This window comes from Scyliorhinus torazame, chromosome 6 (genome assembly GCF_047496885.1).
Source record: "Scyliorhinus torazame isolate Kashiwa2021f chromosome 6, sScyTor2.1, whole genome shotgun sequence".
NCBI classification, from domain to species: domain Eukaryota; kingdom Metazoa; phylum Chordata; class Chondrichthyes; order Carcharhiniformes; family Scyliorhinidae; genus Scyliorhinus; species Scyliorhinus torazame.
In genome coordinates this window covers 264,502,645-264,528,689 of record NC_092712.1, presented here as the reverse complement: position 1 = coordinate 264,528,689, position 26,045 = coordinate 264,502,645, and the positions used below count along the sequence as shown (strand labels likewise).

The 26,045-nt window shown below is 48.6% G+C and overlaps 1 protein-coding gene across 3 annotated transcripts in view; it reads right to left on the bottom strand.

The window, feature by feature from the left end:
- Nucleotides 1-26,045, bottom strand: part of LOC140425404 (F-actin-uncapping protein LRRC16A-like) — a 530,177-nt gene that overhangs the window by 364,245 nt on the left and 139,887 nt on the right. For all 3 annotated transcript variants that reach the window (XM_072509651.1, XM_072509649.1, XM_072509650.1), the window contains exon 4: nucleotides 23,460-23,519. In XM_072509651.1, coding sequence (XP_072365752.1) covers nucleotides 23,460-23,519 — 60 coding nt within the window. The remainder of the gene's footprint in view (nucleotides 1-23,459; nucleotides 23,520-26,045) is intronic.

Sequence of the window (26,045 nt, the reverse complement as noted above, 5' to 3'; positions counted from 1 at the left end):
AGCGTGCGTACTGGCCAGGACGTGACAACCGAAAGCCGCTCAGGGGAGTCCACGGCAGGACAGAGCAGTGTACGTGTTAGCTCTATACAAAGCTCAAGTTACTCTGATCAACAGTCTATAAAGAAACTTAACTCGGGAACAAAGCAGTATAAAGGTGACTTCTGGAGGTATGGTTTTGTCAATTTGTGTCAATGCAAATAAGAATGCTAATTCCATGTGTATTACATGTAGGAAAGCACTGGCAAATAAGAGAAGTTTCAGATGCTGAAAGAGAACAGTGGGTGAAGAATTCCTTTTGAGGTTGAGACTCCAGAGTCCGTCACTTACAGCTGACTCCAAATTAAGTACCTGACGTGTGAAAGCCAATTAAAAACATGCCAAAGCCCATGAGGGTGTAACATCTCCCAGGAGTATCCAGTGCTGAGTAAAATAAGCATTTTGTTGCTCTTGCCCTTCACGATGACTTGCATGTGCGAGGATGGATTGCCCATTTCCACAAAGATAATAATAATAATCTTTATTATTGCCACAATTATGATGCCATTAGACGTGACTTGGGGGGGGAATAAGGTGGAGAAGTAGGCTGCAAGTGTTGGGCACACTGGATATGTGGGGCTTGTTCAAGGATCAGCAACTGCGTGTTCTTGATAAGTATGTACCGGTCAGGCAGGGAGGAAGGCGTCGAGCGAGGGAACCGTGGTTTACCAAGGAAGTGGAATCTCTTGTTAAGAGGAAGAAGGAGGCCTATGTGAAGATGAGGTGTGAAGTTTCGGTTGGGGCGATGGATAGTTACAAGGTAGCGAGGAAGGATCTAAAGAGAGAGCTAAGACGAGCAAGGAGGGGACATGAGAAGTATTTGGCAGGAAGGATCAAGGAAAACCCAAAAGCTTTCTATAGGCACGTCAGGAATAAACGAATGACTAGGGAAAGAGTAGGACCAGTCAAGGACAGGGATGGGAAATTGTGTGTGGAGTCTGAAGAGATAGGCGAGATACTAAATGAATATTTTTCGTCAGTATTCACTCAGGAAAAAGATAATGTTGTGGAGGAGAATGCTGAGCACCAGGCTAATAGAATAGATGGCATTGAGGTACGTAGGGAAGAGGTGTTGGCAATTCTGGACAGGCTGAAAATAGATAAGTCCCCGGGACCTGATGGGATTTATCCTAGGATTCTCTGGGAGGCCAGGGAAGAGATTGCTGGGCCTTTGGCTTTGATTTTTATGTCATCATTGGCTACAGGAATAGTGCCAGAGGACTGGAGGACAGCAAATGTGGTCCCTTTGTTCAAAAAGGGGAGCAGAGACAACCCCGGCAACTATAGACCGGTGAGCCTCACGTCTGTAGTGGGTAAAGTCTTGGAGGGGATTAGAAGAGACAAGATTTATAATCATCTAGATAGGAATAATATGATCAGGGATAGTCAGCATGGCTTTGTGAAGGGTAGGTCATGCCTCACAAACCTTATCGAGTTCTTTGAGAAGGTGACTGAACAGGTAGATGAGGGTAGAGCAGTTGATGTGGTGTATATGGATTTCAGCAAAGCGTTTGATAAGGTTCCCCACGGTAGGCTATTGCAGAAAATATGGAGGCTGGGAATTGAGGGTGATTTAGAGATGTGGATCAGAAATTGGCTAGCTGAAAGACAGAGGGTGGTGGTTGATGGGAAATGTTCAGAATGGAGTACAGTCACAAGTGGAGTACCACAAGGATCTGTTCTGGGGCCATTGCTGTTTGTCATTTTTATCAATGACCTAGAGGAAGGCGTAGAAGGGTGGGTGAGTAAATTTGCAGACGATACTAAAGTCGGTGGTGTTGTCGATAGTGTGGAAGGATGTAGCAGGTTACAGAGGCATATAGATAAGCTGCAGAGCTGGGCTGAGAGGTGGCAAATGGAGTTTAATGTAGAGAAGTGTGAGGTGATTCACTTTGGAAGGAATAACAGGAATGCAGAATATTTGGCTAATGGTAAAGTTCTTGAAAGTGTGGATGAGCAGAGGGATCTAGGTGTCCATGTACATAGATCCCTGAAAGTTGCTACCCAGGTTGATAGGGTTGTGAAGAAGGCCTATGGAGTGTTGGCCTTTATTGGTAGAGGGATTGAGTTCCGGAGTCAGGAGGTCATGTTGCAGCTGTACAGAACTCTGGTACGGCCGCATTTGGAGTATTGCGTACAGTTCTGGTCACCGCATTATAGGAAGGACGTGGAGGCTTTGGAGCGGGTGCAGAGGAGATTTACCAGGATGTTGCCTGGTATGGAGGGAACATCTTATGAGGAGAGGCTGATGGACTTGAGGTTGTTTTCGTTGGAGAGAAGAAGGTTAAGAGGAGACTTAATAGAGGCATACAAAATGATCAGGGGGTTAGATAGGGTGGACAGTGAGAGCCTTCTCCCGCGGTTGGAAATGGCTGGCACGAGGGGACATAACTTTAAACTGAGGGGTAATAGATATAGGACAGAGGTCAGAGAACAAACAACAAAGAACAAAGAAATGTACAGCACAGGAACAGGCCCTTCGGCCCTCCAAGCCCGTGCCGACCATACTGCCCGACTAAACTACAATCTTCTACACTTCCTGGGTCCGTATCCTTCTATTCCCATCCTATTCATATATTTGTCAAGATGCCCCTTAAATGTCCCTATCGTCCCTGCCTCCACTACCTCCTCCGGTAGTGAGTTCCAGGCACCCACTACCCTCTGCGTAAAAAACTTGCCTCGTACATCTACTCTAAACCTTGCCCCTCTCACCTTAAACCTATGCCCCCTAGTAATTGACCCCTCTACCCTGGGGAAAAGCCTCTGACTATCCACTCTGTCTATGCCCCTCATAATTTTGTATACCTCTATCAGGTCTCCCCTCAACCTCCTTCGTTCCAGTGAGAACAAACCGAGTTTATTCAACCACTCCTCATAGCTAATGCCCTCCATACCAGGCAACATTCTGGTAAATCTCTTCTGCACCCTCTCTAAAGCCTCCACATCCTTCTGGTAGTGTGGCGACCAGAATTGAACACTATACTCCAAGTGTGGCCTAACTAAGGTTCTATACAGCTGCAACATGACTTGCCAATTCTTATACTCAATGCCCCGGCCAATGAAGGCAAGCATGCCGTATGCCTTCTTGACTACCTTCTCCACCTGTGTAGCCCCTTTCAGTGATCTGTGGACCTGTACTCCTAGATCTCTTTGACTTTCAATACTCTTGAGGGTTCTACCATTCACTGTATATTCCCTACCTGCATTAGCCCTTCCAAAATGCATTACCTCACATTTGTCCAGAGGTAGGTTCTTTACGCAAAGAGTAGTGAGGCCGTGGAATGCCCTACCTGCTACAGTAGTGAACTCGCCAACATTGAAGGCATTTAAAAGTTTATTGGATAAACATATGGATGATAATGGCATAGTGTAGGTTAGATGGCTTTTGTTTCGGTGCAACATCGTGGGCCGGAGGGCCTGTACTGCGCTGTATTGTTCTATGTTCTAAGTAGGCTTACATTAATACTGCAATGAAGTTACTGTGAAAAGCCCCAAGTCGCCACATTCCGACGCCTGTTCGGGTACACGGAGGGAGAATTCAGAATGTCCAATTCACCTAACAAGCACGTCTTTCGGAACTTGTGCAAGGAAACCGGTGCAACCGGAGGACATTCACCTAGACACAGGGAGAACGTGCAGACTCCGCACAGACAGTGACCCAAGTGGGAATCGAACCTGGGACCCTGGAGCTGTGAAACAACAGTGCTGACCACTGTGCTACCGTGCTGAAGATGGCACAAAGGAACTGGCTGAAGTCTGCCTCTGATATGTGCATTGCCTTCTCCTCCTGTGAACCAGATTTAAGTGAGATAGTGAGGATCACGCAGAGTTCCCTTTCACAATTATGGGCAAGTGTACATGGCGTGTGTCGCCAAAGTGGGCCGGCACGGGCCGCCAAGGTCAGCCGGCACGGGCCGCCAAGGTCAGCCGGCACGGGCCGCCAAGGTCAGCCGGCACGGGCCGCCAAGGACGGGCAGTTAGCAAAGTGTGTCCGGGGGGGGGGGGTTGAAAAACACTGATCTAGAACCACTCCCCCATCTTTTCTCCATAGCCATGACAATTCCTCCTCTTCAAACTATGATGATACTCTTCTTCGAGCAGAGTCTGTTAAGGGAAGACACTGAATGGTTTTGATGGAGTGAATGGGGAAAAGTTGTTACCTATGGCAGAAGGATCATGTTAATAGTCTGCAAGGGTCTTACGTGGTGGGAATGACTAACTACCCCGTGGACCTTGCAGAATACGAACTCCCCCAATAAGGGGGTGGGGGAAACCACTAACAATGACTGGCTTAGTATAAATAGAATCGGCCAGTAAGGCACCGACTAGTATAGACCCAGTAGGGAGCTACTGGAGCTGTATGTAATCGTTGTTGTAAAATAAAGGAAGTTTTTGTTTCTACAAACTCGGTGTGGACTCTTCGTGGCCTTGTAAAAGGGCAGTAACCAGAGAACACAAGTTTTAGGCATTTGGCAAAAGAAGCAGGTGCAAAATGATGAGAACCTTTCTTTAAAAAAAACACAGGGTTATAAAGGTCTGGAACATGCTAACCGAAAGGGTGATGGAAGCAGATTCAATTACAATCATCGAAACGGGAATTGGATACATACGCGAAGGGAAAATTTGTAAGGTAATGGGGTGCAAGAAGATTGGGACTAATTGGATCCCCGGTATTGGATCCGCGTTAAGTGAACATGGTGTGTGACACGAAGGCTTGGGTCAGGAAGGCTAGCCGGCTGGCAAAAGTGGGTCCCGGGAAAAAAAGAATTTGAAACACACAGAGATAGGTAACAGTGAAACCAGGTGAGAACAGACCTATCCAGCTGTACAAAAGTGGAGAGGCATGCGAGAAGGGTGGTGTGGCTAACCATGTCACAGGCTGTAAAAATATTGAGACGGATGAGGAGGAAAGATGGGCATGGATTTGGGGGGCAACTTGTTCAAGGACTTCTAAAATGCACTTGCATGCCATCGGTGTGTGTATATTGAGATCAATCGCACAATGACAGAGAGGGTGCTCATTTTTATTCAATAGTCAACACTGCAATTAGCCACATCTGGATTCCGGGTTAGCCACGTGGCTCACGGTTAACCTTGGATAACACCATCATAACAAACTGGATACACAAGCAAGGCACAGCAGCAATCAATAAGCCTAATGGTTAAATTGCACAGCTGGAAGAATAGAACGAAAGTCAAAAGTTAACTCATTATCTAACTGGATGGTGCTCTGGTGAGAACGTGAGACTTCGACTGGAGGACTATATCTAGCTCTGGTCTGAGTAATAAGGAATGTGTGTGGAAATCTGGGTTTTTCCACCATTGAAAAGGTACATCGAAAATAACTTTGTAAATATAAGATGGTGAACTAAATGGCAAGAGTATACACTTAAATTGCACAATGATGGGTCACAGAGGTGAATTCCACAAACTGAAGACATCTGGATGTTAATGTGGGACAGTGCATAAAAATGTTACTCATTTAGCCTTAAGCATAGATGCCACTGAGTAATTATTGTATAATCTTACACCTACCTAGTTATTTAAAGGTATTTCGGGTGCATTTGATTTTGAGGCAGAAGTAGCCAAACCTGTTTAATTAAGGTAAAGGTAAAGTAGCCATAGTCTGCTTTCCCCTTTGAGGGGGCAAGCTGATTGGTGGTGATATTTAATATAAATTTAAAGTACCCAATTCATTTTTTATTCCAATTAAGGGGCAATTTAGCATGGCCAATCCATCTACCCTGCGCATCTTTGAGTTGTGGGGGTGAGACCCAATCAGACACAGGGAGAATACGCATACTCCACACAGACAGTGACCCGGGGCTGGGATTGAACCCGGATCCTCGGTGCCGTGAGGCAGCAGTGCTAACCACTGCACCATGCTGCCCTGACTGGTGTTGATTTAACCTGGGGATCACCGCACCTCAGGTGAGGGACAAGGTTGAGAAGGCGGGCCTTCATGAATAACCTCCAGGCTCTATGTCCAACATGTCTCCATCTCGGGATGGGGGAAAACCACATCAAACAGCTCAAATATAGCATCAGGGTGTTTGAACGCTAAGTTCCAAATAATCATGCTTCATTTATGATCACAGAATCAGAACACAGGAGGCCATTCAGTCCATTGTTCCTGCACTAGCTCTTTATCACAGCTATCTGATTAGTGCCACTCCTATGCTCTTTCCCTGTGCAGAGCACATGTTATTACTTGGAAGCTGAAAAATAAAGAAGAATTCAAATCAATCAATACCGTTTACCCAATGTTAGATCAGATATGATTTATGCACCAAAAACTTTGTATTTATATGTACCTTCCAGGATCAGTGTATATTGGAATTTAAGAGCTGCTCAAGCAGAAGAGTCTTAATATAACTGTAAAATAAGCAAAATACTGCGGAATGGGAAACAGGATCAGAGAATGCTGTAAAAATGCAGCATGTTGGGTAGCATCTCGAAGGAGAAAAAGCATTTGAGTCCTTTTGGCTTTTCTTCAGAACGAAAGAGAGGGAAAATGTTTCAATTAGATACTGTATAAAAGGAGGTGGAACAGCTGGAACAATTATTTGTGGAAGCTGGAAGAGATTGCAACAAGCTGTAGCAAAACTTCAGAACAAGTGACAGATGGCCCGGTGGGGGAGGGGGAGTTTTTGCAAAGGAACAAAATGTTTGGGATATATTAAAAAATAAGTTAAGTTGGAAGATAAAGATCATAGCCCAAGTTTTTGAACTCAACATTGAGTCTCCAGGGCTACAACGTGCTTAAATCGGCACATGATGTGCAGCTCTTCCAGTCTGCGTTGGGTTTCACTGAAGCATTGCAGCAGGCCAAGGATGGAAGAGAGGGAGAATGTGTTAGACATTAAAGAGTAGCTGTGGGAGATTGCAGCAAAATGGGGCAATTTTAAGAACAAAAGACAGATGGCATGGTGCGGGATGAGGGGGGTTGCATTGAGGCAATACGTCTATGTGATATTTAAAAAAGGAAGTTAAAAGGGAGGAGAAATGCCACAATCTAAAGCTGCTGAATTTGAGTCCAGAGGGCTGCAACTCGCCCAATTGGAAGATGACATGATGCTGGGCATCACTGGAGCAGTACAGCAGACCAAGGACAGACATGTGGGCATGAGAGCAAGGTGCTGAGTAAAAATGGTGCGCAATAGGAACGTTGCGGTCATGCTTGCAGACTGAGCGAAGGTGTGCCGCAAAGTGGTCACCCAGTCTGCGTTTAGTATCCCCAATGTAGAGAAGACTGCATTGGGACCAGTGAACAGAACCAACCAAATTGGAGGAGGGGCAGGTGAAACGCTGCCTCACCTGAAAGGAGTATTTGGGGCCTCGAACAGTGAGGAAGGAGGTAGTGCAGGGGCAGGTGCTGCACCTTCTGCGCTCAATGCTGACAGGGGAGCGGAAGATGTATGTCATGGAAGCATCGTGCTGTAGTTGGCGGAAATGGCGAAAGATAATCCTTTGAATGCGGAGGCTAGTGGGGTGGAAAGTGAGGGCGAGGGAGACCCTGTCACATTTGTGGGAGGGAGGGGAAGGGGTGAGGGCAGGGGTGCAGGAAATGGGTCGAACCCCATTGAGTGCCCCATCAACCACAGGTGGGGGGAAAACTTGGCTGAGTAAGAAGACAGATCAGAAGCACCGTTTTAGAAGGTGACATAATTGGAACAGATGTGACAGAGGCAGACAAACTGGAAGAATGGGATGGCGCCCTCAAAGGGAGCAGGATGTGAGAAGCAGTAGTCGAGGTAGTGGTGGGACTCGGTGGGTTTGTAATGAATATTGGTGGGCAATCTATCACTGGAAATGGAGCCAGAGAGATTAAGGAAGGGAAGAGAAGTGTCGGAGATGGACCATGTGAAATTGAGAGAGGGGTGGAAATTGAAAACAAAATTGATAAATTTCCAGATCCAGACGAGAGCTTGCAAAGGCACGGATACGGTGATGGAGTGGGCCGAAGTAGGACTGGAACAAGGAGTGTTCCACATAACTCAAAAAAAGACCAACACTAAAAGACCAGGTGCAATGGCCACTCATCTTATCTGGAGCAAGTCTAAAGGGTGGGCTGGTAACTCTGAATGTGCCAACAAAGGAAGGCAAACAAGATCCCAGAGAGAAGGTGACAGAAAACCTGAGAAAGAGGGAAACAAACTCCAGAATGAGGGAGACAAAAGACCCCAGAAAGACAATTCAAGTAAATTATAAGATGTTGCTGACCATGTCAGTGCAATGAAATGCACAAGTTGAAAGTAAATGGAGCATTTTGATAGGAAATTGTTCAGACCAGAGTAGAGCTGAAAGACTTGAAACACAGTACTCGAGCTGAATATATACTGTTGAAAACGCATGATAAACTGAAGTCTTCAATGAACTAAGCTGTGCGAGATCCAAACAAATTTCAGAGCTGACACAAAGTTATGAGGAGGAAATAATGACCCTTAATTCCACAATTGGCAAAGGAAGCGGAGTTGAAAAAACTCAACCAGATGTACAGCCAGTCAAAACAGTAGGCAGAAAAGGCAGGTAACAGTTGTGACCTTGAAAGACTCCTTGAAGAATCAATATGTAACCATGAGAAAAAACATGAAAAGCTACCAACATGATCTGGAAGTTATCAACCAGCCAGCGACTAACTAGTAGAACAAACAGTTGTTAATGCATGAGAACAGTGAGTGTATAGTGGATAACCTGGGTAACTCACAGTTACACGTGATCATGCATGCGAATACATGATTTGTTTGCTCAGAGAAGGGGGATCTTTGTATCTTTGTTTAGTATGAAGAGGGGATGCTTGTGTTTGAAAAGCAATCAGTTAGACATTTTCTATCTGGCTTTCAATAGTCCTGTAACCTCCAACAGGAGCAGCTCTCTGGAGGTTGCCATCTTATATCAAAACCTACAATGAGAGAACGTCGAGAAGCTCTGCTGGCTTTAACTATGAAACAAACCCTCTTACGGAAGAGCTGGAAAATTATTCATTTTTTTTTATTTTAAAAATTTAAATTATTTAATAATCTTGCATGAGAGGCGCAGATTCATTAGATTAGTTTATTTTGAGCAAAACATCGGGAGCAAGCACAGGATCTCGTTCAATTAATGCTTTATTAGCTGGGTTTTTATATGACAATGGATAACAGTTGCCATAATCCCCGAGGACCATCAGATGCTCTCCCCTTTGAGAGAGAGCTGACTGGTGGTGATTTAACCAGAGGGTCACTGCACCCGAGGTGAGGGGTAAGATTGAGAAGGCAGGGCCTTCATGAATATCCTCAGTCGGCATGGGAATTGAACCCGGACTGTTGGCGTTGCTCCACCTCATGAACCAACCGTTCAGCCAACTGAGCTGACCAACTCTCTCTCTTACACTGGATGTAACTGTTTGAACACATTTTGCTCATCTTATATTTGCTTGTAATGGTGGAAATTATAAAAATGATCTAAACTGCAATTCAGAGGTTTTTACTACTTTAAGACTATAAAACTTTAACAATCACTTTCCTCAATGTAGGAAATAATATAGTTTCTGGAAACTTTCATTCTGTAAAGATACTTGCACATATGAAAGCAAAAACCTATTAGGTAGCCCGGGGTAATTGAAAAACAGATTAAAACATGATTTTTCCCAATGGTATTGATGCTGATGCACAAAATATCCTATAGTTGTTCAAAATGATTTTTAATTCTTTATATGTGACAGAGAAAGAGAGAGGGAGAGAGTTGGGGAGGGAAGCGTGGAGGAGCCGGAAAACCTGGAAGAAAGCCACTATAATTCAGAAAGAAACATTTGTTTGTGTCCATTGAGTTATTTAAAATCACCTTTTTCTCCCCTTGACAATTTTCTCTCTTCTCCAATCCTGAAGGTACCACCTTACTGAGCTAATTACATAGTACCCTCAGTGCTACATAGAGCTGCAGCTTATAGTATGGGACTTAAACCCATACCTTCTTACAAAGATACCATTAGGTTAAGCTGACACTCCCTATGTCCATATTGAGTATGTTAGTGCTGAAGGAAAGACAGTTCGGTGAGTACAGGGGTAAAGAGATTTAATGGCGGATCAACGTGGACAGCACAGAGTTTTAAACCTCTTCGCATAAAATGGGTGCTTTATTATAATTTTCACTTTGGAGACATACAGGTTGATCTTTGGTATGGTCTAACTGCTTCAAAGTTTAATATTTAATTCATTTCACTATTAAAATATAGAACCAGTGTTTGCACAATCAACCATTGCAGCATCATTTCATTTATAGCATGGAGCTTCCTCCTCCTGCAGGAAACAGCATTTATTTTTACTGACTCATCAATCAAGATTTCGAGTAACATTACTACAGTTATAATCTGGTAATTAACGAATGAATCACGATCCATTTTTAAACTTATAAACTGTACAGATCATTCCTGGCGAGGTACGTCATTTGAAATACATAGCTACATAACTACTTCACGGCTCTAGTGTGGATGATTAGATCAATTTTGCAACATGTTTACAGGCAAGCAAAGTGGGAAAATATAAATACCAAAGCTACTTGCTTATTGTTTGAATGGGGATAGATGTTCACATTTGGCAAAGAGGGCTCCACATAACTGCAATGCAGATATTCCTACTTAATGCACCAAAGATTGGGCCTTGCAATATTGACTCAATGTCCCAAACGAGAGGGTCCCAATCCTGGTCACAGTAGCACCCATGGCAGTTGGTTGCTTGTCACAGATGAAAAGCGGGCGAAGCAGCACGCAAGTCACTCCATAGAATTCCTACAGTGCGGGAATTCCGGTGACAGCCATGGAGGAGTAGGTCGCACATTCGATAGCTCCCACCTGTAATGGACTTTCGGACCGGTTTCCTGTGATTTTTCTTGGATTTTGGGGGGATAAATCGGTGAACTGTGCTACAGTAAGGAGGATTCCCTCTCTGGTGTATGGAGAATTGGACCAGAACTGGCCGTGTGAAACGACTCAGTCCTGGTAGTGAGAAGCAAGTGGAGCTGGTCTCGCGGGACAGCATGGCAGAGGGCAAGGGCCGAGGAGAGATGGCACAGTGATCGACAGAGCAGCTGGTGAATTTTTTTTGAGGATTGCTTCGCCAAGCTGAAAAAGGAAACGCTGGATCCGATCAAGGCTTCGACTGATCAAGTAGTCTTGAATCAGGAGACCCAGGGGAAAGCGATACGGGAGATCGAACAAAAGTTATCCGACCAGGAGGACTAGGTTGAGGTGCTGGATGATCACCAGAAGCGGATGCAGGAGAAGCTGAAGGACCTGGAGAATAGGTCCAAGAGGCAGAACCTCAGAATCGTTGGCCTCCCTGAAGGCAGTGAAGGATCGGATGCGAGGGCATATGTGACAGACATGCTGGAGACGTTGATGGGGGCTGGGCCATTCCCTCGGCCCCTGGAGGTGGATAGAGCGCATAGAGCCCTCTCGAGGAAGCCCAGGGCGAATGACCCGCCGAGGGCCAGGGTGGTACGTGTTCACCGGTTTACAGATAGGGAGCACGTCCTGCGGTGGGCCAAGAAAGAACGGAGCAGCAAATGGGAGAACTGTGAGTTGCGTATTTATCAGGACCTGGGAGCTGGCCAAGAGACGGGCTGGGTTCAATCGGCAAAGGCGACCCTCTTCAAGAACGGGGTGAAGTACGGGATGCTGTACCCAGTGCAGCTGTGGATTATGCACGAGTAGCGACTTTTATTTTCAGATGTCGGACAATGTATGGGCATTCATTAAAGAAAAGAAGCTGGAGACGATTTAAAGGACACTTAAGGTGCGGAGAAGTTTTGTAGCAGTAGCTCGTATTACTGTCCTGGTTTTTCAAAAGAAAAGAGATTTCATGTCGTTCTGGGGGAAAGTGTGGACTGCGGTGATGGTAGTATGGTGCTTTGCCTTGCAGGGATTTGATGTGGCGGGGGGATCTTCAAGTTAGAGCTTTTCTTTGGGAGATGGGATTTTCCCTTAAGGGACTGTCTCTTCACTGGTTTCTGTTAATTGCATCTTTTGGTTTGTTTGTTTTTGCTGCTGTTTACTTACTGGGGAATGTGGTGCTGTTAATAGGTTTATTCATATGGGGGGGGGGGGGGAAAGAGGTTCGAACAATAGGGAGACAGACAGTTTGGCGCCAGGGTGGGGGTTATCGGGGTCAGCATGGTACAGCTGACTCTCGGAAGCGCAGTGGGGGGTGAGCAAGTGTTAAACTGGTGCTTGGCCTGGGGGATGACGTTTTTGGTGCTGTTGGTTGGGGGAGGGGGGGGGGGGAGAGAAAGACTGCTTTGCTGACACGGGAGGAACTATTGTCGGGGAATAAATGGGTGATCGGAAGTGGTTGCTGCTCATGTGGGTACTCGGGGAAGCAGGGGGCGCAGGCCCAGGGCTGGCCTAAAAAGGGGGGTGACTAGTCGGCAGGGGAGTGGAAGCCCCCAGTCCAGGCTGATTATGTAGAACGTGAGAGGACTGAATGGGCCGGTCAAGAGGGCTCGCGTGTTCGCGCATCTAAGGGAACTGAAGACAGACAAGGCTATGCTGCAGGAACATAGAACATACAGTGCAGAAGGAGGCCATACGGCTCATCGAGCCTGCACCGACCCACTTAAGCCCTCACTTCCACCCCATCCCCATAACCCAATAACCCCTCCAAACCTTTTTGGTCACTATGGGCAATTTATCATGGCCAATCCACCTAACCTGCACGTCTTTGAACTGTGGGAGGAAACCGGAGCACCCGGAGGAAACCCACGCAGACATGGGGAGAATGTACAGACTCCGCACAGACAGTGACCCAGCGGGGAATCGAACCTGAGACCCTGGCGCTGTGAAGCCACAGTGCTATCCACTTGTGCTACTGTGCTGCCCTTTAAAGGCACATCTTAAGGTCATAGATCAGACGAGATTGAGGAAGGGTTGGGTTAGCCACCTTAGAGGTGTTCCTCTTAGGGCTGGATTCAAAGACCAGGGGGGTAGCAATTTTGATTAGTAAGCGAGTGGCATTCGAGGCTGGGAGAATCGTGTCAGATAAGGGGGGTAGGTACATAATGGTGAGTGGAAGGTTGGAGGGTGTACGAGTGGTGCTCGTGAACAAATCTAGGTCAGGGAGGAGGCTGGCTGTGGCAAAGGAATTGAAGGGCTTTATGGCACAGATGGGGGGTATAGACCCAAGGAGGTTTATACGGCTGAGGGAAAAGGAGTTTTCTTTTTTTTCTCACGTCCATAAGGTTTAATCTCGTATTGACTTTTTTGTTCTGAGCACGAATACAGAGGATGGTGGGGACGGAATACTCGGCAATTGTAGTCTCGGATCATGCCCCGCATTGGGCGGATTTGCGGGTTGGCGAGGAGAGCGGGCAATGTCCGTTATGGAGATTGGATGTGGGGTTGTTAACGGATGAAGCGGTCTGCGGGCGGGTGAATAAGTCCATTCAGAACTATCTGGAAACAAATGACACGGGAGAGGTATCTGCGGCGACGGTGTGGGAAACTCTGAAGGCGGTTGTTAAGAGGGGAGCTAATTTTGATTCGTCCCACAAGGAAAAGGGGGAACGGGCGGAGAGGGAGAGATTAGTGGAGGTGATATTCCGGGTGGACAAGAGATACACGGAAGCCCCAGATGTGGGGCTCCTGAGGGAGCGGCGGAAGCTGCAGGCGGAGTTTGAGTTGTTGACCACAGGGAAAACAGTGGAGCAGTTGAGGAAGGTAAAAGGGGCGGTTTATGAGTACGGGGAAAAAGCGAGTTGGCTGTTGGCGCAACAGCTTAGGAAGAGAGAGGCGGTCTGGTTGCGGCGATGACCAGCTAAGCCGCACGTTTCGGCGGCTCCAGCTCCAACGGACGTTCGGGCTCTTTTAAGAGCCCCAACGGGAAATCTTTGGGCGACACAACCCGGTGTGGGGTGAGTGAATAGGGAGTCCCCCCCCCCCCAACGAAATAGGAAAATATCGGCGGCGGCGGCTGCAGCGCGAGGAATCGTCGACGAAAGGGACAGAAAGGGAGAAGACACAAGATGGCGGCGGAGAAAGCCCAGGCGACATGGGGGCCCGAGCAAGACGAATTTCTGAGGCGGTGTGTGGAACTACTAAAGAGGGAGGTGCTGATCACGATGCTACAGGCAATTGAGGGGCTCAAGGAGGCACAAAGGACCCAGGAGACAGAGCTCCGCATGGTGGAGCAGAAGGTGACGGATAATGAGGACGAGATCCTGGGCCTGGCGGTCAAAACACAGACGCACGAGGCACTCCATAAAAAGTGCATTGAAAGGATTGAGGCCCTAGAAAACAGAGCGCGAAGGAAGAACCTTCGGATACTGGGTCTCCCTGAGGGAGTGGAAGGAGTGGACTGTGGAGCTTATGTAAGTACGATGCTAAGCTCATTGATGGGAGCTGAGGCCCCTACGGGCCCCTTTGAGGTGGAGCGGGCACATCGGATCCCGGCGAGAAGACCAAAAGCGGGAGAACCACCCAGGGCGACAATCGTGCGATTTCACCGCCTTAAAGATAGAGAAGAGGTCCTGAGATGGGCTAAAAAGGTGCGGAGTAGCAGATGGGAGAATGCAGTGGTACGGGTGTACCAGGATTGGAGTGCGGAGGTGGCGAGAAGGAGGGCGAGTTTTAACCGAGCCAAGGAGGTGTTACACAAAAAGAAGGTGAAGTTCGGGATGCTGCAGCCGGCACGACTATGGGTCACGTACCAGGAGAGACACCATTATTTCGATAGGGCGGAAGAAGCATGGACCTTTATTAAAGAGGAGAAATTGGATCGGAACTGAGGGACTGATACTGTAGGGAACATTATTGTTATTGTTATGGTTATGGTTGATGTAAATAGAGAAGTAAATTGGGATGGGGGGAGACACTAGGAAATGTGGGCGCCGGTGAGGGGGGAAAGAAGGGACATAGGCGGAGAATGAGGAATGGGAGGGGGAGAGGAAAGGGAGCTGCGCCACAAGAGGCGGGTCAGATAAAGGGATGTTCCCGCGCCAGAAAGATTATGGCGGGAAGACAGGCACAAGGCGGATGGGAGTTCCCCACACGGGGGGGGGTCAAGGAGTGAGCAGGAGTAGCCGGGGTCAGTTGAAGTCAGCTGACTTGCGGAAGTAATATGGGGGGAGCAATCATGCTAGAAAGGGATCTAGCGGGGGGGGGGGGGGGGGGGACAACTGGGTTGCTGCTGCGGAAATCAAAAAGGAAATGGCTAAAGAGTGGGTGGACGGGGATGGAATGCGACGCCTGGGGAGCGAGTGGGAGCGCGGAGGCGGGATATGGGACTGGCCTAGAGAAGGTGATGGCTAGTCGACACGGGAGGGGGGAAGGTAGCCCCCTAGTGAGGCTGATCACGTGGAACGTGAGAGGCCTGAACGGACCGATTAAAAGGGCCCGAGTGCTCGCGCACTTGAAAGGACTAAGGGCAGACGTGGCTATGCTCCAAGAGACGCACCTGAAGGTGGCGGACCAAGTTAGGTTAAGGAAAGGATGGGTGGGACAGGTGTTCCACTCAGGACTAGATGCAAAGAATAGAGGGGTGGCCATATCGGTGGGGAAACGGGTAGCATTTGAAGCAAAGAACATCGTAGCAGATAGCGGAGGTAGATATGTAATGGTGAGTGGCAGGCTGGAGGGAATGGAGGTCGTGCTGGTCAATGTATATGCCCCGAATTGGGACAATGCGGGATTTATGAGGCAGATGTTGGGTCGTATACCGGACCTGGAGGTAGGAAACCTGATATTGGGAGGGGACTTCAATACCGTGCTGGACCCAGGGCTAGATAGATCCAGATCAAAGACCGGAAGAAGGCCGGCAGCGGCCAAGGTGCTCAAGGGGTTTATGGACCAAATGGGGGGAGTGGATCCATGGCGATTTCTTAGACCGAGGGCCAGGGAGTTCTCCTTCTTCTCCCATGTTCATAAAGTGTACTCCCGGATAGATTTTTTTGTTCTGGGAAGGTCGTTGACCTCAAGGGTGGAAGAAGCTGAGTATTCAGCCATGGCGGTTTTGGACCATGCCCCACACTGGGTGGACCTGGACCTAGGAGAGGAAAGGGAGCAGAGAGCACTCTGGCGATTAGATGTGGGATTGATGGCGGACGAGGGAGTGTGTGGAAGAGTGCGGGGGTGTATTGAGAGATACCTGGAGGTCAATGACGACGGGGAGGTCCGTGTGGGAGTGGTATGGGAAGCACTAAAAGCGGTGGTCAGAGGAGAGCTGATCTCCACTGGGGCCCACAAAGGGAAAACAGAGGCCAAGGAAAGGGAAAGATTACTGGGGGAGATTAAAGGTGGACAGGGAATTTGCAGAGACCCCGGAGGAGGGACTGTACAGGGAGAAGAGACGACTCCAGACGGAGTTTGACCTCCTGACCACCAGAAAGGCGGAGGTGCTGTGGAGGAAGGCACAGGGGAGGAGGTATGAATATGGGGAAAAGGCTAGTCGCCTGCTGGCTCATCAGTTGCGAAAGAGGACAGCGGCGAGGGAGATAGGGGGAATTAGTGACGAAAAGGGAGCCACGGTGCGAAGAGCAGGGAAGATAAACGAGGTGTTCAAGACCTTTTATGAGGGACTGTATAGGTCCCAACCCCCGGAGGGAGAGGAGTGGATGCGGCAGTTCCTGGATCAATTGAGGTTCCCGAGGGTGGAGGAGCAGGAGGTGGAAGGCCTGGGGGCACCAATTGGGGTGGACGAGGTTATTAAGGGGCTGGGGAACATGCAGGCAGAGAAGGCTCCGGGACCATTATTGAATGTGGACGCCAAATTGCTGGCAAAGGTACTGGCATCGAGGATAGAGGGGGGATCCGGGGGTGGTGCACGAAGACCAGACAGGGTTCGTAAAGGGGAGACAACTGAATGTTAACGTGCGACGACTATTAGGGGTGATAATGATGCCCCCAGTGGAGGGGGAGGCAGAGATAGTGGCGGCAATGGATGCAGAGAAGGCATTTGATAGGGTGGAGTGGGAGTATTTATGGGAGGTGTTAAGGAGGTTTGGGTTCGGGAACGGGTTTATTAGCTGGGTCAAACTTCTTTATGGGGCCCCAACGGCAAGTGTAGTCACGGGTCGGCAAAGATCGGAGTATTTCCGATTATATAGGGGAACAAGACAGGGATGCCCGCTATCTCCACTGTTGTTCGCGTTGGCAATTGAACCTCTGGCCATGGCGTTGAGAGACTCCAGGAAATGGAGAGGGGTGATTAGAGGGGGAGAAGAACACCGAGTCTCGCTATACGCGGATGACCTACTGTTGTAGGTGTCGGACCCAGCGGGGGGGGGATGATAGAGGTTATGCAGATGTTGAAGGATATAGGCTTAACATGGGGAAGAGTGAACTATTCGTGATACACCCAGGGGACCAGAGTAGAGAGATAGAAGGCCTGCCTCTAAGGAAAGTGGAAAGAAACTTCCGATACCTGGGGATTCAGATCGCTAGGAGCTGGGGAACCTTACACAGACTTAATCTGACACGACTGGTAGAACAAATGGAGGAGGACTTCAAGAGGTGGGACATGCAGCCTCTGTCGTTGGCGGGCAGAGTGCAGGCAATTAAGATGATGGTCCTCCCGAGGTTCTTATTTGTATTTCAATGTCTCCCTGTACTAATCACTAAGACCTTTTAAAAAAAAAATAGACAGGAGCATCACGAGCTTCGTGTGGGCAGGGAAAGTCCCGAGGGTAAGGAGGGGGTTCCTACAACGTAGCAGGGACAGAGGAGGATTGGCGCTGCCGAATTTGGGCCGCCAATGTGGCGATGATTCGTAAATGGATGATGGAGGGAGAGGGAGCGGCGTGGAAAAGACTGGAGAGAAAGTCCTGTAAAGGGACGAGCTTAGAGGCGCTGGTGACGGCGCCGCTACCGCTCTCACCAAAAAGGTTTACCACGAACCCGGTGGTGGCGGCAACATTGAATATCTGGGGACAATGGAGGCGACAGAGAGGTGTGCGGGGAGCCCTGGTGGGGTCCCCAATCAGGAACAACCATAGGTTTTCCCCAGGAAGAATGGATGGAGGATTTCAGAGCTGGCACCAGTTGGGAATTAGGAGGGTGGGAGATTTATTTATAGATGGGACGTTTGCGAGCTTGGGAGCATTGGAAGAAAAGTATAAGTTGCCCCGGGGAAACTTCCTTAGATATATGCAGGTGAGGGCGTTCACAAGACAACAGGTGAGGGAATTTCCGCTGCTCCCGGCACAGGGGATTCAGGACAGAGTGCTTTCGGGGGTGTGGGTCGGAGAGGGCAAGGTGTCAGAGATATACCGAGAGATGAGGGAGGAGGGGGAGGAGTTGGTGGGCGAATTAAAAGGAAAGTGGGAAGAAGAGCTAGGGGAAGAGATAGAGGAGGGTATGTGGGCTGATGCCCTAAGCAGGGTAAATTCCTCTTCCTCGTGTGCCAGGCTTAGCCTGATTCAATTCAAGGTGCTACATAGAGCACACATAACGGGAGAAAGACTGAGCAGGTTCTTTGGAGTGGAGGACAAGTGTGGGAGGTGCGGCGGAAGCCCGGCAAACCACGCACATATGTTTTGGTCGTGCCCGGCACTGGAGGGGTATTGGAAGGGAGTGACGGGAGTGATTTCCAAGGTGGTGAAGGCCTGGGTCAAACCAGGCTGGGGGCTAGCTCTATTTGGAGTTGCGGATGAGCCGGGAGTGTAGGAGGCGAAAGAGGCCGACATTGTGGCCTTTGCGTCCCTAGTAGCCCGGCGTAGGATTCTACTCATGTGGAAAGAGGCGAAACCCCCCGGACTGGAGGCCTGGGTAAACGATATGGCGGGGTTCAGTTTTAGTTTTAGTTTATGTTAAACGATTAGATTACCATGTTGATTAACCATTTGTTTATTGTTAAACTTTCTTTACCGTTATGTTTTGATCTGTAAAGGGAAAAAATTTCGATCGAAAAAATTTTCAATAAAATATATTTATTAAAAAAAAGGAAGAGAGAGGCGGCCAGGGAGATTGGTAGAGTGTAGAATAGGGATGGGAACATGGGGCGGGATTCTCCACCCCCACGCCGAAGTGGCCGCGCCGTCGTGAACGCCATCGAGGTTCACGACGGCGCGGAACGGCCCCGGTCGCGACCGATTCAGGCCCTGACAATGGGCCAGTATCGGGGCCGCGTCATCCTCCCGCGCGAGGCCTTGTTGCCCGCGTAAAAGCGTCGCCGATTAGATGACGCGGCCGGCGCCGCATAACGGACGCCATCCGCGCATGCATGGTTGCCGTCCTGTCCAAATCCGCCCATTAAGAAGATGGGGGACGGATCTTGCGGGGCGGCGGAAGGAAGGAGGTCCTCCTTCAGAGAGGACGGCCCGACGATCGATGGGCACCGATCGCGGGACACCCCACATTTAAGGTACCCCCCGGTGCAGGATCCCCCCCTCGCCCCCCCACAGGCCGCCCCCCCAGCGTTCACGCACCGCCCACGACTGTAGCGACCAGGTGTGGACGGCGCCGGGGGGAACCTGCCATTTTGGCCTGGCCTCCGGGCCTCAGAATCGCGGGGGTGCCGGAGAATCAACATTTTCGGTGTCTCCGGCGATTCTCCGGCCTGCGAAACTCGACCGGGCCGTTTCTCCGTGTCGGACCGGCGTCCCCGGAAATGTCGGCGCCCCAGGCGATTCTCCCAACCGGCGTGGGAGAGGAGAATCGCGCCCATGGTCTTGGACCCGAGGGGGGTGAACGAAACGTTTACAGAATTTTACAGTATATTATATGAGTCGGAACCCCCAGCTGGTGTGGAGGAGATGAGGCAATTTTTGGATCGGTTGGAGTTTCCGAGGGTGCAGGAGGACCTGATGGAGGGGCTGGGAGCCCCAATTGAGATGGAGGAAGTTATCAAGGGGCTGGAGGGCATGCAGTCGGGCAAAGTTCCGGGGCTGGACGGATACCTGGTGGAATTTTATAAGAAGTTCTCAGGTATATGGAGCCCACTGCTGGTGAGGACATTTTACGATGCTAGAGAGAAGGGAATCCTCCCCCTGACAATTTCACAGTCGTCGATTTCACTTATTCTTAAACAGGAGTAGGACCCTGAGCATATAGGCCGATCTCGCTTCTAAATGTAGATGCCAAGTTGTTGGCTAAGATATTGGCCACAAGGATAGAAGACTGCGTTCCGGGGGTGATAGAGGAAGACAAGACGGGATTCGTTAAGGTCAGGCAGCTCAAGGCCAATGTGCGGAGGCTTCTAAATGTTATGGTGACCTCAGAGAGAGGAGAGGCGGAGGTAGCGACGGACGTGGAGAAGGCCTTTGATCGGGTGGAGTGGGAGAACCTGTGGGAGGCGCTGGGAAGATTTGGGTTCGGAGAGGACTTTATTGGCTGGGTGCGGTTGCTCTACCAGGCGCCTGTAGCGAGCATACGTACGAACCGGCTGGGGTCGGGGTATTTCAAATTACGTCGAGGGACGAGGCACGGGTGCCCCCTCTCCTCGTTACTGTTTACTCTAGCTATAGAGCCCCTGGCCATGGCGCTAAGAGCTTTGAGGAACTGGCAAGGGCTGGTTCAGGGGGTGGGGGGGGGGGGGGGGGGTGGAGCATCGGGTCTCGTTCTATGCGGACGATTTGCTCTTGTACATTTCGAACCCGCTGGAGGGGGTGGGAGAGGTCATGCGGATCTTGGGGGAATTTGGCAGTTTTTCGGGGTTTAAACTGAACATGGGGAAGAGTGAAATGTTTGTGATTCAGGCTGGAGGGCAGAAGGAGAGACTGGGGGAGCTGCCACTTAGAATGGTAGGTAAGAGCTTTCGCTATCTGGGAATCCAGGTGACTCGGAAATGGGAGGTACTGCATAAGCTTAATCTATCCCGGTTGGTAGTGCAAATGGAAGAGGGCTTTAAGAGATGGGACATGCTCCCGCTATCACTGGCGGGGAGGATTCAGACCGTGAAAATGACGGTCCTCCCCAGATTTCTGTTTGTCTTTCAGTGCCTCCCCATCTTCATCCTGGAGGCCTTTTTCAAGCAGGTGAACAGGACCATCTCGGGCTTTGTATGGGCGAATAAAACCCCGCAGGTGAAGAGAATGTGGTTGGAGCGCAGTCGGGGGGAGGGTGGGTTGCCGCTGCCGAACTTCTGCAACTACTACTGGGCGGCTAACATCGCCATGATTCGGAAGTGGGTAATGGGGAGGGGTCGACATGGGAGTGGTTGGAGGCGGCGTCTTGTAAAGGCACCAGTCTGGGGGCATTGGTAACGGCACCTCTGCCGTTCTCGCCGACCCGGTACTCCACAAGTCCGGTGGTAGTGGCGGCTCTGAGGATCTGGGGCAATGGAGGAGGCATAAGAATGTGGAAGGTGCGTCGGTCTGGACCTCGATTTGCAACAACCACAAGTTTGTACCGGGCAGGCTGGATAGCGGGTTCCAGAGCTGGCAGAGGGCAGGAATTAGAAGGATGGGGGATCTATTTATAGACGGGAGCTTTCCCAGCTTGAAGGCACTGGAGGATAAATTTAAATTGCCAGTGAATGGTTTTAGGTATTTGCAAGTGCGAGACTTCCTGAGGAAACAGGTGTTGGCCTTTCCGCTGCTGCCGCCACGGGGGATACAGGATGGAGTAGTCTCCAGTACCTGGGTGGGAGAGGGGAAAGTGTCAGATATCTACCAGGAGCTGTTGGAGGCGGAGGAAACCCCGGTGGAGGAGCTTAAGGGCAAGTGGGAGGACGAGCTAGGTGGAGAGTTAGAGGCAGGTCTATGGGCGGACACACTAAGCAGGGTCAATTCCTCCTTTTCATGTGACAGGCTTAGCCTAATACAATTTAAGGTGGTCCACTGGGCACATATGACGGCGGCGAGGATGAGCAAGTTTTTCAGAGTAGAAGATAGATGTGTGAGGTGTGCGGGAACCCCAGTAAACCATTTCCACATGTTCTGGGCATGTCCTCAGAGGGTTTTGGCAGGGGTTTGCGAAGACAATGTCCACGGTGCTAGGAACCTGGGTGGCACCGAGTCCAGAGGTAACGATCTTTGGAGTGTCAGAAGATCCGGGAGTTCAGGGAGTTAAAAAGGCCGATGTCCTGGCCTTTGCCTCCCTGGTAGCCCGGAGACGGATCCTTTTAATGTGGAGGGACTCGAAGCCCCCGAGTGTAGAGACCTGGCTTAGTGACATGGCTGGGTTTCTCAGGCTTGAGAAAATAAAGTTTGCCTTAAGAGGGTCAATGTTGGGGTTCTCCCGGAGGTGGCAGACGTTTGTCGATTTTCTCGGGGAAAATTAAAATGTCAGCAGAAGCAGTATTCCAAAGGTGGATAGATGTTACATGGTTTTGGTGTTTGAAGATTGGGTCGGGTGGGGAAATGTCTATTTTACCATGTCAATTGTTATTGTTTTTGTTATTGTTATAAAAATTTGCAAATACTTTATTAAAAGTTTTTTTTTAAAATAATTCCTACAGTGCAAAAGGAGGCCATTAGCCCCATTGGGTCTGCACCGACCCCCCGAAAGAGCACTCTCCGTAGTCTCAGTGCCCTGCCCTATCCCTGTAATCTCGCGCATCGATCTTTGTCAATCCACCTAACCTGCACATGTTTGGACAATGGGAGGGAACCAGAGGAAACCCACTCAGACACGGGGAGAATATGCTGATGTCACCCAACATTGGAATTGAACGAGAGTCCCTGGTGCTGTGAGGCAGCAGTGCTAACCACTGTGCCACCCTATACTCCTAGTACAAAGCGCTGCACCGCCTAGCAGTCAATTAGTTTCATTTGTTGGAAATCAATGACAGAAAATGTGTCATGATAATCTAAGGCAAGCAAATAAGAAGATGAAAGTACAGAGAAAATAACTAAAATGAGAGCCAATGAAGAAATAAGTTCGCATTTTAAATTTAAAACAAAACAAGCAGAACAAAGTTACTGTTGGAAAGTCAAGGCTTAATTGACCAAGATGAAAGTTTGCAAAATTAAAATTCTGCATATAATGGAAATCTGGAAAAAATTGAAAATGTTGGAAATGCTCAGCAAGTAAGCAAGCGGATACAAGTATAGCTGTTTCCCAAGGGTCAAAAATAAATTTATATGTAGGCAACAAGAACCAAGTACAATATTCACTTGGGTTACTTTAGTCACTTTCTGCAATTCAACAAGCTATTCCCATTTAAAAATTGCTTGAATTTCACATGTAATTCAAGTAGATTACTTAGAACATTAACATCCCTGAAATTATAAGGTCTAGACAGATTTCTTTTTTATGTATAAATTTAGAGTACCCAATTCTTATTTTCCAATTAAGAGGCAATTTAGCGTGGCCAATCCATCTTCCCTGCACATTTTTGGGTTGTGGGGGTGAGGCCCACGCAGACACAGGGAGAATGTGCAAACTCCACACAGTGACCGGGGCCGGCATTGAACCCGGGTCCTCATGAGGTAGCGGTGCTAACCATTGTGCCACCGTGCTGTTTTAGACTGGTTTCTAACAGTTATAGATATTCGATCAGTAGAGTGAAACTCACCTGTCCAGGTTTACAGCAATTTATTCCTTGAATCTCAAGATAGTTGAAAGTGAGTTCCAACTGCAAAATAAAAAGAAGCAGGCTAAGAGAACATAAGAAAGATTATTGCATTGCATATTAATGATTAACAGCATAGGAATCATTTAAAATCTAATGTGTAGGTAGAACACATAGCACACAGAGTTAAAAAGTGCAATATTTTTATTGAGGTACACAAATAATTGTTACCAGAAATCTTGATTGATGAGTCAATAAAAATAAATGCTGTTTCCTGCAGGAGGAGGATGCTCCATGCTATAAATGAAATGATGCTGCAATGGTTGATTATGCAAAGACTGGTTCTAAATTTTAATGGTGAAATTAATTAAATATTTGAAGCAGGTAGACCATACCAAAGATCAACTTGTATGTCTCCAAAGTGGAAATTATAGTAAAGCACCCTTTCCTTTATGTGCTAAGAGGTACAATATATTACATACAACTGTGCATAGTCATGCATGGTGGGGCTGGGATGGGGGAGGATGGTTTAGGGGAAGTCACATGAAGGAAGGTTTAAAATCTGAAGAGAAAGGTTGAGACAGTAGAGAAGTGCAACAATGTTGGTAAAGACAAGCAGAGTAAATCAGGAAAGGCAGAGCGTTTAACAGGAATCGGCAGCAGCACAAAATGGTCCAGGTAAAAATAAATATCACAGAATGGTTACAGCACAGGAGGCCATTCCACCTTTCAGATCCATGCTCATTCGCCGATGGGGCAATTCACCGAGTGCAATTGCACGGTCTTCTCCCTGTAGCCCTGTCCATTCTTCCCTTTCAGCTAATAAACCAGTTCCCTCTTGAATGCCTCCATTCAACCTGCCTCCACCACATTCTGCAGTGCATTTGAGATCTCAATGACACACTGTGTGATAAAGTTTTCCCTCGTGACTCAATTGCTTTGTATGCCAATTACCTAGAGTCTATGCCTCTTGTTCCTTTTCCATCTACCAATGGGCCAATTTTTCCCTCCGTTCCCTGTCCAGACTCCTCCTGATTTTGAACACCTCTATCAAATCCCCTCTCAACCTTCTCTTCTGCATGGAAAACAGTCCCAAGCTCTCCAATTTGCTTAAGTGAAGCTCCTCATGCCTGGAACCATTTTTCTGTGAATCTTTTCTGCATCCTCTCTTAACGTCATCACATCTTTCCTAAAGTGTAATGCCCAGAATTGAACGCAATAATCCAGCCGAAGACAAATCAATAGTTTACATAACCTTCTATACTTTTGTACTCTATGATTGATGATTACTTTAATAATCAATCTCTCAACCTATCCTGCCACCTTCAATGACTTCTGCAAAGAGACACCCAGGTCCCTCTGTTCCTGCACCCCCTTTAGAGTTCTACCCTTTATTTTGTGCCGTCTATCTACATTCTTCATACCAAAATGAATCACTTCCCACTGCATGCATTAAATTGCGTCTGCCGCTTGTTGACTCATTTCACCACGCTCTCTGTCCTTTTTACATTTTACATCATGGTCACTGCTCACAATGCTTTCAACTTTCGCAATTGTGCCATGTACAGCAAGGTCTAAGTTATTGATATAAGGAATAGAAAGGGTCCTAAACACCAATCCCAGAGTAACTCCAAGGCAAACCTTCTCCAGTCTGACAAAGACCCATTTACAACAATCTCAGTTTTCTTGTCACTCAGCCAATTTAGTTTCCACACTGTTATTGCCCCTTTTATGCCTGGAATCATAACTTTACTCAAGTTTTTTTAAATAAATATATTTTATTAAAGTTTTTCGATCAAGACTTCCGGGTGCGGCTATGCAGAGCTAGGTCGCATATTCGGCAGCTCCTGCTTGGAACGGACTTTTGGGCTCTTTTACAGGGCCCCCACGGCATTTGTTTGACATTTCCCGGTGTGGGAAGAAGGCGGCAATATTCCCCCGACAGTGTCCCCCAGGAAGGGTATGTCTCTTGGTTGCCAGACACACGCAGAAACAGTGAAAGATTTGGCTGCAACTACAGGATAAACAGGGCCTCTTCCAGCATGCAGGCGGGGGAAGGGCAAGCTTAAAGCTGCAAGCTGACCTGAGGGCCTGTATCAAAGGTGAATTCTAGCAGCAGAGGGAACAACTGTGAAAAGACCTCATCAAGGCCACTGAAGGGACTTCCGGTTGCGGTGATGCCTAGCTAGCCGCACGCTTCGGCGGCTCCAGCTCCGACGGACCTTCGGGCTCTTTTAAGAGCCTCAACGGGGAATTTTTCGACGACGCAACCCGGTGTGGGGCGTGTGAGAAGGGAGTCCCCCCCAAACGAAGGAGGAAAAAACCGGCGGCGGCGGCTGCAGCGCGAGGAATCGTCGACCAAAGGGTCAGAAAGAGAGAAGTACAAGATGGCGGCGGAGAAAGCGCAGGCGACATGGGGGCCTGAGCATGAAATTGTGAGACGGTGCGTGGAGCTGCTGAAGAGGGAGGTGCTGACCCCGTTGCTACAGGCAATTGAGGGGCTCAAGGAGACATTAAAGACCCAGGAGACAGAGCTCCGTGTGGTGGAGCAGAAGGTGACAGATATTGAGGACGAGATCCTGGGCCTGG